The sequence below is a fragment of the Tiliqua scincoides genome, chromosome 5, assembly GCF_035046505.1.
Source record: "Tiliqua scincoides isolate rTilSci1 chromosome 5, rTilSci1.hap2, whole genome shotgun sequence".
Lineage (NCBI taxonomy): Eukaryota > Metazoa > Chordata > Lepidosauria > Squamata > Scincidae > Tiliqua > Tiliqua scincoides.
The window spans coordinates 114244086-114259754 of NC_089825.1; the positions used below are offsets into that span (position 1 = coordinate 114244086).

The 15669-nt window shown below is 41.7% G+C and overlaps 1 protein-coding gene across 1 annotated transcript in view; it reads left to right on the forward strand.

The window, feature by feature from the left end:
* The first annotated feature begins 5426 nt into the window (after positions 1–5426).
* LOC136653259 (vomeronasal type-2 receptor 26-like) overlaps positions 5427–15669 on the forward strand; it is a 34910-nt gene continuing 24667 nt past the window's right edge. The window contains exons 1-3 of the mRNA XM_066630167.1: positions 5427–5431; positions 7572–7863; positions 12066–12293. Of these exons, the coding sequence (XP_066486264.1) occupies positions 5427–5431; positions 7572–7863; positions 12066–12293 (525 nt within the window). The remainder of the gene's footprint in view (positions 5432–7571; positions 7864–12065; positions 12294–15669) is intronic.

Consider the following 15669-nt stretch of genomic DNA (forward strand, 5'->3'; position numbering starts at 1 on the left):
TGTGGCAGCATGAAAGTCATACTACTGTCATGTGCAATGGTGCTGTGTGAGTATGAGACATGCCCTGATAGTTCACCAGCCCAGATCAGGCGCCCACAGAGCCAGGGCATGTGTGGGCTGTGGGAAGTATGAGGGATGGCAGGGGGCAACCTGAAAGACATTGATTTTGGCAGGGAATATGCCTGCCAGATTCTATCCCCCATTTTCCAACCTGCCCCAACCCCTTCCTCTCAGGAGACCTGTGCTAGCTATACAGTTGTTGTGTCTGAGGAGGTCCACAATGACCAGAATCCAGTTGTTTTTTACATGCTTCTCATTGGCCTTCTGGTCATGCCATCCACCACAGCATGCAGTGCACACTCCCTTGATATGGCTGCATGCTATGGTGTAGTGTTTATATGATTGGGTTGTTAGAGTTCTTTTTTATCTAAGGAAAAAATGATTTATTATTAATCAATGTACATAATGTTGCAGCGTTCATACTTCAGTTGACTCCTACTCTAACCTTTTCACATTGGGATTCTGAATGTTGAATCAAAGTTTTGAAACTGTATCCAAAAACACAGCCATGTTGGGGAGGCGGAGCTACTACTCAGTGCAGTAGCAGTGAACTTGGAGGGCTCTTCGGGTGATCTGCTAAGTGGATGTGTTTTCCAAAGTTCCTAATTATTGAGGAATACTTTGTTCCCAAGAAGAAGGGATGAAGGCTGAGAGCGTGAACCAGGATTATCTTTTGAAACGGTAGTTTCAAAGATATACTGATTTTGCTCTGTGTTGGAGCACATTCCATCCCAGATGCCATCTTGGTTAGTTGTGGAAAACTGAGAAGACTCCCCCGCCACGGCCCACTAGATTCAACATGAAAGCAAACAAAGGTTTTAACCGTGAGTAATCAGATCATTAAATTTTAATTGAGAAGCTCGAAGGAGGGAAAGATATCTTTAAGACCGTTCACGTTGGCTGGCAGCCACCCAGAGGGGGGAAGTAGCTTACTTGAAGGTTAAAAAACCCTGTCTGGAGTATTCTTTTTTCTAAAAAGGGTGATTGGAAGAAAAGAAGAGAGATAAAAAGGAAAAAATAAAGGAAGTTTATGTAAATCACCCGATTGTAATGGTATACGTGCAAAAAGAATAAGCAACACTTTTAATAGCTTGAAGGATTTTACTTTCATTTTTGTTGCAAGAGGCTTGTAATTGGATTCAGGCCTGGTGTTGCAGGAGGCTTGAACTGGATTTAGAACTGAGCATTTAAAGAGAAGTAATTTGACTTGATAGTGTTATTGATTGGAATTGGAACTGGATTCAGGCCTGTTGTTGCAAGAGGCTTGAACTGGATTTAGAACTGAGTATTTAAAGAGACAGTAACTTGATTTGATAGTCCAGCTCTTTTGAAGACTTGGATCTTTTTCATTTGTTGGAGAAGTCTTGAGACTATAAAATTTGGATTAGCCTTAAAAGAAGGTGAAGCAAGAATAAGACTGAGATTTGAGACAGAGCCTTTAAAGACTCATTGATTTGAGCTGATATTGGAACAGATATTGATATTGATTTGTCTTAAAGTGGATTATGGATTTTTTCTTCTTCTTCTTCTTTTTTATTTCGAATTTGGGGATTAGCCTTGCAAGAAGGTGAAGTAAAGTACCCTTTTTGTATATAACGTGGAGTTTAGCCTTACAAGAAGGCGAAGTAAGTTTGAGGATTAGCCTAGCAAGAAGGTGAAGTAAAGTATTTTTTTTTTTTTTTTGGGGGGGGGGGATAAATTTGGATATTTGCCTTATAAGAAGGTGAAGGAAGAAAAAAGACTTGGGGGGGACTTTTTAATGTTAGACTAATGACTTTTTTCCTTTTCTTTTTTTAATTTTGTGTTGGTAATTTTGTGAAGTTATTGAACTGTGATTATGATGGTGTTTTTATTGTTTTGTTTTGAGATATTTGAGATATTGAGTGTTATTTTAAGGGACTAGACAGATCAAAAGACAAAAGTAGCAAAAAGGAAAAAATGACATCAAAAAAAGAAGTTAATAAGACTACGTTGAAGACATCACCATTGGTTGGACCACAAATTGCTACATATGCAGCTATGCAACAAAGGAGAGAAAGTCAGACTTCACTATTTGACCTGATGAAAGATTTTAGAAATGAGATGAAAGAACAGATGTGCAATCTCTCTGACCAAATGAAGCAGATAAATACTTCTGTAATAAATATACAGGACCAGATTACAAAAAATAAGCAGGAAGTCAAAAATTTAAAGAGAAACAAAGAAAATCAATAATAGTATGGAAGAGATGAAAAAGAGAATGGATCAAATGCAAAAGCAGAATGAAGAATTAGAGATTTCTGTAATGAGACATGAGATGGAGAAAGCAGCATTTATTATTAGAATACAAAATTTTAAAGAAAAATCCCCACAAGATATTAGAGGTAGAATGGAAGAATGGTTGTCAATCGAGCTGGAATTGGAGGAGGATCAGGTTAAAGAGATGATAGATATTGTATACAGGGTCAATTCTAGGTATGCAAGACTAAATAAAAAGCAAAGAGAAATAGTGATGAAATTTACGAAAAGTGCTGCAAGAGATAATATATTAAAACGATTGGAAGAAAAACAAAGAATAGTCGAGGGAGAGCAAGTGAGAATTTTGAGAGAAATACCCTGGAAAGTTCGCCAAAAGAGAGCAGCCTATAGAAATTTTGCTGCAATATTAAGAAGAAATAATGTGAAGTATCATTGGCAAATTCCAGAAGGTCTCCTGTTTGTTTATGAAGAGAAAAGATTTAATATAAATTCAATGATGAAAGTTCAACAATTTTTATCAAAATATGGAGAAAGTCTGGGAGAACAAAACAGGGAATTTTCAGATAAAGAGAGCACTTCCTCTCAAAAAGAGGAAGAATCCTCAGACCAAATTCAAAATGAACAGAATGGAGGAAAGGGAAAAAAGAAAAAGAAGGAGCAAGATACAGATGACAGCCAAGAACAAGAAGAAGCAGAAGGACAGTAGGAGGAAGAAGGACTGTACAAGTAAGACAGAAAATAAGTAGATTAACAAGAAAGACAAAACAAATTTCTAAGTGAAAATGGCTGAACAACAAGTGAAATTTTTTTCTGTAAATATGAATGGATTTAATTCTCCTCACAGGCATAGAGGCTTTTGACAATTTACATTGGGACTTTATGATTAATTGTCTGCAAGAATTAGATTTTGGTCCAAAATTTATCAAGATGATACAAGGAATATATTCGGACCAGAAAGCAAGGATAAGAGTAAATGGAGAATTGATGAGAGAGATTAATATTCAACAAGGAGTAAGACAAGGTTGTCCACTTTCACCATTGTTGTTTATCTTGACATTAGAAATACTGAATAATGTAATAAGAGAAGATGATAGGGTGGAACCACTCAAAATTAAAAGTGAAGAATATAAATTACAAGCGTTTGCGGATGATCTGGTATTTATTTTGGAAGATCCACTCAACTCCATGGAATTTTTGATAGAAGACAAAACAATATGGAGAAGTAGCAGGTTTAAAAATAAATTACCAGAAGACCAAAATGATACTTAAAAACATAAAAGACAATGATATAGAATGATTAAAGGCATTTGGACTACAGATAACAAACAGAGTAAAATTTCTAGGAATTACAATTACAAAAAAGATAAGTACATTAATGGAAGACAATTATATCAAATTAATGAAAGAAATAAAAAAAGATTTGGAGAAATATAATAAACTGCAGCTATCTCTAATGGGAAGAATAGCTTTATTGAAAATGAAAATATTACCAAAATTAATGTTTTTATTTCAGACTATTCCGATTATTTTGAAGAGATCTTTTTTTGAAGAAATGAACAAAATTACTACAAAATTTGTCTGGTAAGGTAAAAAACCGAGAATAAGACTGAAATTATTGCAAGAAGATAAAAAAAAGAGCAGGATTTGGATTACCAGACTGGGAATTATATTATCAAGCAGCAGCCTTAAACTGGATAAAAGATTGGGGACTTTTATTGAACGCAAAAATTTTAACATTAGAAGTACTCGATTTACAAATAGGCTGGCACGCGTTCCTCTTTTATGATAAAGTTAAACAGCATGGATATTTTAAACAACACATTTTAAGAAGATCTTAAATTTGGATATGGGATCAGATAAAATATAAGATATATTTTAAATTACCTAGATGGATAAAACCGCTCAAAATAGCAACCAATCCGAACTGGATTAAAAAAGATTAAAATAAAGCATACAGTGAGTTGCTGAATAATAAAGGAGATATTTTAAGTAAGTCTGAGTTAGAAGAGAAAGGAATAAAGCTGGACTGGTGGAATGAAATGCAAATAAGAACAAGATTACGAGAAGACCCAAAAATAGGTCTATATGAAGAAGTTATAAGTTTTGATAAAATATTTTTGATTGATGAGGGGAAGTATATAAGAAAAATGTGCAGTTTTCTCCTGGAGATGAGAATGGAAGATGAGATAGTTAAAGATGCAATGGTGCGTTGGGCAAAAATTTTTGGATATAATATATCAATGGATGATTGGAATCAAATTTGGAATACAAATATTAAGATAACTAAAGCAGTATCTTTTAAAGAGAACTTATATAAAATGTTTTATCAATGGTATTTAACACCAGAGAAGTTAGCAAAAATGTACTCTGGGTTATCAAATAAGTGTTGGAAATGTAACGAGCTAGAAGGAAATTTTTATCATATGTGGTGGACGTGCGAAAAAGCAAAGAAATATTGGAAAATGATACATAAAGTGTTGCAAGAGATATTGCATTGTGTATTACCATTCAAACCAGAAATATTCCTCCTAAATGTGACATCAGAAATTAAAGACCAATCTAAGAAACACCTTATTGTACATATTGTTACAGCGGCAAGAATATTGTTTGCGCAAAAATGGAAATCTATTGATGTGCCAACTAAAGAAGATTTAATAGATAAAATCTATGAAGTAGCAGAAATGCTAGCAGTTTTAACAGAAAGAATGAAAGAGAGAAATTTAGATAGAGTAAGAAAATATTGGAAGTTTTTTATGATTGGGTAGATAAATTTAGTTAGATAAATTTGAATGTTTCGTAAAAATCATTTTTTATATTGATAAATATGCAAACCTTTGTATCGATGATTATTCTGTTTTTTCTGTGTTAACTGAATGATGTATGTTGGAATCTGGGGCCAAACCTTATGTGTAACCTGTGTTGTACCCTGCTCAAAGTTAAACCTATTTCCTTTACTGTATCTGTAATGAATAAATAAAATATATTTAAAAAAAAAAAAAAAACACATCCATGTTTCCCAGTTTAGGGTTTTCTTCCTCCACTATTTTATTGATGACTGTCTAATACAATGATCAATGATGCCAGGCCCAATCCAATTCAGTTCACCGCTGGCGAGCACTGTTGCAAACATGCCGTAAAGCAAGTTTGCGGGCCTCAGGGCTGGTGGAGCGCTGCTGCTAACCCATTGCTGGCCAGCGTTGGACACCGGAGTTCTGCTGCTCAGTGGTCATGCAGACTTCCAGTCAGCGGAGAAGCAGGTGGGGGCATGGGGGAGGCTAAAGACTCATCTTTAGAATGCTGTAGCAGTTCTCAAGCTCAGAGGGAGTCCTGCTTCTGTTCCCTGTTCTGCTGCTTTATGATAAATGTTCATAACGTAAGGTGGACTTCCTGAAAGACCTATCTCCTGCTTTAGGCTTAACCCTCAATATGCTGTTGATAACTTTTGGCCAATCCTAAAGGGTCTTTATGTGACTGGAATAGGTGTTTCAGTGGCATAAACAAAAGTGACTCGGATGTGGCCTGGCCACTGCCTGAAGCCGCAACAACAGACCAGGGACGACCACTGCCACAGTTGAGACAGTGCAGAGGATGCAGTAAGGTGTGGAGGGGGCAGAAATGGGAGGAGACGGAATGGGGAAGGAGGCAGACTGGGTCTGGCAAGGGGACAGGTTCATCAGCAGCAGCACCGGAACCTGACAAATCCTCTCCCCTTTCTTGTGCCTCATTCAACTTCATGGATCAGAAGTCAGTTCTGGCTTGTGCCAGAGATATTGCTGCTGCTGGACCCTGTTGAGACCGAACAAACATGTTTTCAACTCCATTCTGTTTCAAGCGGTGCCTCGAGCATCACAATACTCCAGGGACATGATTTTGAACCACGTAATTAACACCAGTTCCTCAAATTCATCCTTCACTTTGCCAAATCCCACTTGGAATGTTTGAGGCAACAGTCAGGATGAAAAGCAGAACCTGACAAAAGATATAAGGTGTCCCTGCAACATTCAGATATGAGTTGAGGGACTCGAGGCAGGTGGAACTGCAACAGTCTGAACCAAGTCCTTTTCCCTTCATCCAGAAAATCCACAGAGATTGAAGGAATGACTGATGCTGAATGAGAGAGAGTTTGTGTCATCTGAATCCAAATTAGCTACAGTATTGCAGGGATGCTCCCACTCCTTTGCTCTTTCTGTGGCTGCCTCAAACTGAAGGCAATAGTGCTGTATGTGCCAGGATCGATCCCTTCCAGTTGCCTCATGAGCATTATAAAGCAGGAGACCTTACCATTGGAGTGATTGTGACTCTGTTTGGCTGCATATTTGATGAGCTCTCTTTCACCCAAAACCCAAACACGATGACTGCTAATGAATTTATGTAAGGAAACTGTTTTCTTTCCTACTTGACATTCACTAGGCCAGAAAAGGAACACAAACTGGTGATACAAATGTTGCCTTACCTTGAGGAGGCCTCCATGTCTGCCTCCCCTGGGAACGAAGCACAGCCCTGTTGGCATGGCTGCATCAGCACTGGAAAGTTGGATATGAATGGGCTGTTATGAAAATTAATGGGAGTGACTTACACTTACAACCCAGTCCAGCTGACACAGAGCATGCACGTCTGCCTGAAGACTGGCTGCTGCATCCTATGGCCAGGCCAGTTGATAAAGAGATGAGTGAAATACCCACCTTATCTTAAAATAAGCTGCAAGGTATCCCATAGAACTCCTCAAATCTACGTCAGCTCTGGGATGGGGATTCATGATACGGTGGCCATCAGCTCTACCACCCACCCCATCCCTCCCCAATTTGCCCCAACACCCACCACAGCCCATTCTGATACCCACCCTGATCTTCTCCTCTGCCAGCATAACCCAGTCTGTGCTCCTGCACTGCTTTTGACTCTTGTACCAACAGCAGCTTGGCACATGCTGATAGTGTGACCAACATGCCAGCAAAGCTCTCATTGTGCTGGTGAACCTCACAGTACACTGGTATTAAAGAGGAATAGTATTGGGCCAATAGTTTGGACTGACTTGTGTCCATGAATTTTCTGATCACCTGGACACTCAAACTCCATGTTCCTTACTATGTAGATCTGTCTAAAAAGAACTGAGAGGAAACATGGCACAGCCATAAATTATGTATGTCATTCTGTGTTTACCATTTTCTATAAGTGTGAAGATAGGTCCACCTTCAGAACACTATGTCATGCTCTCAATCAACTCCTCCATGCAGAATTCAATATTTGTCTTACACATTGTTCAATTCTTCTTTTAGTGGAAAGCCAAAACTCTACCAACATGTCTTGTCCTTGGTATATGCTGTCAAGGAGATCAATGACAACCCTGAGATCTTGCCCAATGTCAGCCTGGGTTTCCAAATTTATAACAGTTACCTCAGTGAAAGAATGACTTATCAGAACACCCTGAATCTTCTTTCCATACAGAAACACACAGTCCCCAACTTCAAATGTGACCAGCAGAAGAATATGGTAGCTGTCATTGGAGGACTTGATTCTGTGATCTCCCGTCACATGGCTACTGTCTTAGGAATCTACAAGTTCCCACAGGTAGTATGATGGTGTGGACTATGAAGCTTTCCCACTTGAACTAATGCTTATCCTTTCAGAATATCCTCCTAACTGCCTTTCATTTTTTTTTTTTTTTTTTGTCAATTCTGTTTTTTCTGGTAAGGAGTGTAAGCAGAAAGGAGAAATATGCAAAGAACACTAAAGTGAAAGATATGTTCAAATAAGAAAATGTTTTTGCATTTCCTCCACTTTGTTTGTACGTGAAGCATAATCACTCTGATTTGATTGAATAAAATATCTAACTGGATAAAAAAAAGTGTAAGATTTTGTTATAAGTGGTACAATTCTACAAAAAGGTTTTCTATGTATGTACAAAAAGCATTGTGAACCTTTTCTCCAGTTCTTTTATTTTCCTTAAACCTCATGAATTTCACATCAGCAGATATTTGGAAGAGAATGGTCTCATTCATCATTAATGTGATCTGTTTTTTTCTTACATTATTTTGTTTGTTTAGATTGCATATTGTATATTAGCTCCAGTGATGGATGTTAAAACCCAGTTCCCTTCCTTCTACCGGATGGTCCCCAATGAAGAACATCAATACAGGGGGATTGTGCATTTACTTCTCTATTTCCTATGGACCTGGGTTGGCCTCATAACAGCAGATGACGATAACGGGGAAAATTTCTTGCAGACATTGACTTCCATGCTTGCCCAGAATGGCATCTGTTCAGCCTTTAGTGAAAAAACACCCTCTACATCCCAAGGTATAGACACATTGAGTTCAATTGACTCCCTCCGTGCACAGGCTATTTCAATCATGAGCTCCAATGTCAAAGTACATATTGTAAATGCAAGTCATCAGACCACAATATTTCTGATGATGTTGATATATCTGCATTCCTTATTTGAAGGTGTTATAAAGGTTTTGACTGGTAAAGTGTAGATCATGACTGCTCAGTGGTATCTCGCAGCAGATACGTTGTACAGGGATAATGACATACAAACCTTTGATGGTGCCTTGTCATTTGCTGTTCACTCCAATGAGGTTCTGGGTTTTGCACAGTTCCTCCAGAGTTTACACCCTCAGTCTCCAAAAGGAGATGGCTTTTTCAGGGTCTTCTGGGAACAGGCATTCAACTGTTTATTTTCTGATTCTGATGAGTGTGAAGAAACCACTGATCCATGCACCGGACAAGAAAAACTGGAGAACCTTCCCACCACTCTTTTTGAGGCAAGCATAATGGGCCAAAGCTACAGCATCTACAATGCCATTTATGCCATAGGACATGCTGTCCATAAGATGTGCACATTGGATCCAAAACTCAGTGGCAGGACTGAGAGAGGAAGAGGGGATCATTTGAATCTGCAACCTTGGCAGGTATCTCGCAGCAGATATGTTGTACAGGGATAATGACATACAAACTTTTGATGGTGCCTTGTCATTTGCTGTTCACTCCAATGAGGTTCTGGGTTTTGCAGAGTTCCTCCAGAGTTTACACCCTCAGTCTCCAAAAGGAGATGGCTTTCTCAGGGTCTTCTGGGAACAGGCATTCAACTGTTTATTTTCCAATTCTGACAAACCTGAAGACACCACTGATCTATGTACCGGGCAAGAGAGACTAGAGAACCTTCCCACCACTCTTTTTGAGGCAAGCATAATGGGGCAAAGTTACAGCATCTACAATGCCATCTATGCCATAGTTCATGCTGTTCACAAGATGCACCCATCCAAGCTAAAATTCAGTGGAAGAGCTGAGAGAGGAAGACCAGATCATCTGAATGTGCCACCTTGGCAGGTACTATTTCACATCAAGAACAATCATCTTCTCCTATCTCCTCTATTTAATGTTAGCATTTGATGAGGGGATTAGACTATAGACTATGGCAACCTTCAGTCTCGAAAGACTATGGTATTGCGCTCTGAATGGTGGTTCTGGAACAGCGTCTACTGTGGCTGAAAAGGCCGATTCGATAGTGAATATCCCTTCCTCACTGGGAGCAAGTGCAGTCGGTAGCTGCCCAATGAGATGCAATGATCTGTCCCACCGTCGGAAGCGGCCCTGGATTATACCAACTGATTCATAGCTCAGTATTAATGGGCAGGCCAATCCTAACTAAACTCCCGTGCAGCAATGCTACATAATTCAGGTGAGTTTTGGCTGCTGGAAGTCTCCACAAGGTAAGGAAATATTTTTCTCCTTGCCTCTGGGTAAGCTCCAGCAGCCACAAAGATCAATTTGGACCTGTGTCAGTGACAATGCTCAACCTGAGAACCTTAAATTGAGTTCAATTGGTAGCTAATATCAATGGAGCAAGTTGGTTTTAATTCTAGGTTATGTTGGTTTCTATTGGCTGAGAAATAAATAAGGAGAAAATGAAAGACCAGTGATTTAAGTGGCATGACAAAGTATGATATGTAAATAACAGCCCAGTTCTATCATCTGCTGTTTTATGGTACATAGTCATGCCAAGCAGGTGTTTGCTTTATTCTGTGGTGAGAGGGTGTTGAGAAGGCCTGGGAGAGGATCTCTCCATATGCCTCCTGATGACGTAGGGATCTAGATATGCCAGCTGCATAGCTGGTGTTAATACTTGGTAAGAATGTGGGGACTGGGCATGAAAAAGAGAATAGGATCCTGGTGCAAGTTGCTACCACCAGGTTCCAGGATCCCTTCCAAGATCCCTTCCAAGATCCATCCCTGCCTGCCCCCTGCTGCCCTGAACTCTCCCTTCCTTCCCCATTCCCACACATGCCACACCCCCCACTGCCAACTTGCTGCGAGCATTGGAGGTCAGGTTCCATGGCAACATGAGTTTGGAAGTGCTGCTGGTTTGTGGCAACAGTTCAGACTACCCCAGCTGTGGTGCAGTCTTTGAACCATCACTGGTCAAAGAACTCATACTGCTGTTTGAAAAGCCGCATGGGCTTGCTTAAGGAACAGCTGTTGGCGCCAATCAGGCGCTAGCAGCCGATTGCCCCCTCCCTGCCTCGTGCTCCAGGGCTGAGGCTTGAGCCGCGATTGGGCGAAGCTGCTGGGGAGGTGGGACTTGAGCTCCAGCAAGGAGCGTGCGCTCTGGCTGGAGCTCAGTTTGCTCCTGGCTGGCAACCCCGCTCCGCCCACCCTGTTAACCAGTCTGGGATTAGCTGGTCGCCTTCGGGGGCCGGGTAGGAATTTTTTGCAGTCATCCTGATTGGACCTTGGGTGGCTGTTTTTTCGCCTACTTCAGACTGGCAAAGGGTGGTGCGGTTATTAGGTTAGTCTGGGTTGGTCACTCCCAGTGTGGGCAGGGTACGTGCGGGGCTGGGTAGGCAGGTACTTGGCTCGGTGTTTATCCAAGGCAGCAGAGTGAGGGGTAAGTCTGAACAGCTCTTATGATGCCTGACCGGCTCCAGGAGGCAGGCAGGCGAACCCCTTGCCTGGACTGACAGGATGGTGCGGCTCGGCCGAATAGCCTGAAGTCCAGCTGCCTTGCCCCCCTTTGGGGGGTGGCAGTGAAGACCTAAGCTGGCATCTGATGGCTGGGGCCTTGAGCCAGGTAGTACGCCCAATGAGTACGCAGGGGGAGGCAGACGGCTAGGACCGTTTCCCCCATATGGCCCCGCACGATTGATGTTCAGTGTTATTGCCCTGCTGCAGTTAAAGTTCAATAAAGTGGCCCTTATTCATCCAAGCCGAAGTCTGGTGTCTTTATTGCGGGTGTGGGGGTAATGGAGATCTTCTAGGAGTATTAACTTTTTGACATGCATCTATTGTAGGAACACTTGCATACTATGCTTTCACTTGTGGACCTGCCATTAGGTTCAATGGGGCAATAGCCCTGGGCACAAGCCACTAGGACCCTGCAGAAGCCTCTCTGAGGCTCCCGATGGGAGCGGAAACTGTGCTTCTGGTTTCCCGGAAGCACATTTTATAGCCTCAAGGAAGCCTCTCTGAGGTTCCCTGACATGGGCAGAGGTCATGCAAGACTCCATGAGCCTCAGGTGAGTGGGGGGGGAAACGTTTTGTGATGGGGTGGCCACAGCCCACAGGAGGGGCACCATCGCAAACCTTTGCCCTGGGCGTGGCGAGGTCTGCCTCTGCCTGTTTTATTTCCCCTCTTGGGACAGAATTTGTTTTTTTTTTTTCCTCTTGGGACAGAAAACCAGATAAAACCACAGTGTAAATATTAGAACTGAGGATTAATTGATGCTGAACTCTCTATCTCCTTTTTATTGTGCTTTCATCTTCCAATCTAGCTTCACACTTTCCTGAAAAGCATCATATTTAACAATACTGCTGGGGACACGGTCTACTTTAATGAGAAGGGTGAATTGGCTGCTGGGTTTGATATCATCAACTGGATTACTTTCCCCAACCAAAGCTTCTTAAAAGTGAAATTAGGATGGATGGACCCACAGGCTCTAGAAGGCAAGGAGTTCAGCATTAATGCTGAGGCCATCAAATGGCACAACATGTTCAACCAGGTAGGATTCAACTATGATATGGATAGGATTGGGCCCAAACTCTCATTTGGAGACCTTGTCCTGTTGATGGAGAACCATTACATAGGCCTGTGAGTTTGAGGGTCAGAAAAACATTTTTCCCCAAAATTTATTGTGGTTTTAGATGGATTTTGGGTGCCATGGCTAAGATTTCCTCATGAGTACGATGCTTGAACCATTCACTAGTGAGGCTATGCCATCTCTCCAAAACTAAACATGACAGGGTAAAACTGATGCCCTTTTTTGAATCAGCACTCCAAATATACCCCAAATATACCTAGGAATATGTATAACTTAAGACAGCAAAATTTATCTTGGCCTGTGTTATATCACTCAGAACATGCTCAAATTCTTTTGTCACCATGACTAAGGTAGAAGGGTAAACTTTTACCTCTCCACCACCATATTCCCGTATTGTTTTCATTTCTGAACTGCATAACAACATAGTGGTCTGTGGGAAGACAGAGTCACCCCTTCCCAGTGTTGACAGTCCAAAACCATTCATGTTCTAATCTCTCCATCATTTACATGAATCACCCTACCGTCTTGTCCATGAGAAGGAAATTTAGTATTTACTCTCCAAAGAACTTTGTTCTTGGGGTCTAAAGGACATAATTTCTCCTCTCTTCTTGATTAGGTGATGCCCCTTGCTAAGTGCAATGACAACTGCCATCCAGGCTTCTGCAAAAAAACCAAGGAAGGTCAGCCATTTTGTTGCTACGATTGTGTTCCATGTGCGGATGGGAAGATTTCACACCAGAAGGGTAGGTGACATAAGTCCTATTGAGGTATTTTACAAGGGGGGGGGGGGACTGCAGGACAGGTCATAAGGCGAATTGTCCTCCTATGGAGGCAGCATTTAATGCACTGAGCCAATGGCAACAGGAGACAACTGCAGCCTCTCATCAAACTGGGTATGTTCCGTTTCACTCTGGCAAATGGACAGATCGCAGGACAGGGTAGTGAGGTCAAAGAGATACTACTCTATCGAGTTCTATTGAAATGGCCAACCAGATTTTCCCATTGCTATGAAGGGAGAACTGAGCTCCTCATTTTAAGCAGTTGTCTCTTCCCTTACTCTGACTGAGAACTTGGTTGGTGGAGAGAGGCTAGCATTAGAAAGATTAAAAGATGGCCATTGATCGGTTAATAGGTGACTACAACACTGTTTAATGTTGAAGATTTCAATTGTTTTGACTTATCTTTAGTATTTCCTTTATAAAATACAGTGGTTTGAGTATTTAAATATTTCCAAGATTGGTAGTTTCTGTAGAGAATATCGAGGATTGGAGATGAGTATTATAATTTCATGGAATACAGAGTGGTAGACGCAAGAACACTGAAATCAGCATACAATCTGTTTTATTTTTTAGACATGGACGATTGTGTCAAATGCTCAGCAGATCAATTCCCAAACAAGAACAAAGATCAATGCCTGCCCAAGAGAATCAACTTCCTCTCCTTCTCAGAAATGTTGGGAATAATATTGGTTTCCTTGGCTCTCTCTTTTTCTCTGGTTACATCTTTGGTGCTGATTATCTTCATCAAGAACAAGAATACTCCGATTGTCAAAGCCAACAATCGGGACCTCACCTACTTTCTCCGTCTCTCCTTAATGCTTTGTTTCCTCTGCTCCTTGCTATTTGTTGGTCGACCACAGACAATGACCTGCTATTTTCACCAAACATCTTTTGGCCTCATCTTCTCAGCGGCTGTTTCTTGTGTCTTGGCCAAAACCATCACTGTGGTTCTGGCTTTCATGGCCACCAAGCCAGGGTCCAGGATGAGGAAATGGGTGGGGAGACAACTGACCAGCTCCATAGTTCTTACCTGCGCCCTGATTCAAGCCGGTCTGTGTGCTGTGTGGCTAGCCACCACTCCCCCATTCCCAGATTTGGACATGCATTCTCTGACTGAGGAAATCATAGTGGAATGCAATGAAGGGTCACTCACCATGTTCTGTTGTGTTCTGGGCTACCTGGGATTTCTGGCTACTATCAGCTTCACAGTGGCTTTCCTAGCCAGGAAGCTGCCAGACAGTTTCAATGAAGCCAAGTTCATCACTTTCAGCATGCTGGTCTTTTGCAGTGTTTGGTTGTCTTTTGTTCCCTCTTACCTAAGCACCAAGGGCAAATCTGTTGTGGTCGTGGAGATCTTCTCCATCTTGGCCTCCAGTGCGGGGTTATTGGGTTTTATCTTTCTTCCCAAATGCTACATAATTATTTTGAGGCCAGAACTGAACGGCAAGGAGCAGCTGATTAAGAGAAAGTGATAAATAATATATGAAGGACCTATGACAGCACATCTGATGATCCACTGCCATAGGCCCCATTGTGCTGTGTGAAAGCCACACACTGTCATGTGTAATGGAGCTGCATGAATGCTAGACACACACCAATAGTTCACCAGCTCAGATGAGGTGCCCACAGAGGCTGGGCATGGGTGGGCTGTGGGAAGTGTGAGGGATGATTGCTTTGAGCTACAGCTGTCTGAGCTAGAGCAATGGCACTTCAGTGTGGAATAGGACTCCTGATAGCCCAGGTATCTGAACATCTTGTTCCCAAAGGTGTCATATTATCTGTAGTCTACTGTACATTTCATTTACAAATAAATTGCTGAACTCTTTCAAAAATTAACATTAAATTGGTTCTTAATTTAATTATAATCCAACTAAAAATCTATATTGGTCTCGCACCCAGCACATATCATACGAGACAATATTGCTGGTATAAATTGGGTCACTTTCAGCAATTGTGCCGAACAGGCTGACTAGGATGCCTGTGCTGTATCCAAAGCAAGATTGGGGCCAGAAGTGGCTCAGCTGGAGATAAGAAGAAACTCTTCCCCTTACCCATGGGTAAACCACCATCGCCCCAATGGGTCTCCTCAAAATTGCACCACTTTAGACGTGGCACAAGTCAGAGGAGAACAGAATGTCTTCAAGCTGTTCCGCACTGCTCAAGGAACGGGATTGGATCCAGCATAACAGCTGGGTCCCAGCCCCGCCTCCTGCTCCCCGCTTGCCTGCCTCAGGACTGCTCTCCACCCACCCTCCCCCCGCCCCGTAATGCCTCCCTACTGCCCCCTTCTTGTGCTTCATGGCACATTTGCAACCCTCCTGGGCAGGCACAAGGGACTTGTGTCAGCCTAGAGTGCTTTTAGGATTGCACCCTTTCTTGACTTTATCATTCATTTCACTTACATCTTGCAGCAGATCCTGACTACGGAGCTCCTCCTCATTTTAGTCGACCTACACTGTGGGAGACAGAAGCAACTGTCCTCTCATTGGGCTTTAGCACCCTGGCACCAACCAGAGATCAGCTCATGCCGATGTCTAGTTGCTCATATGTACATTCTG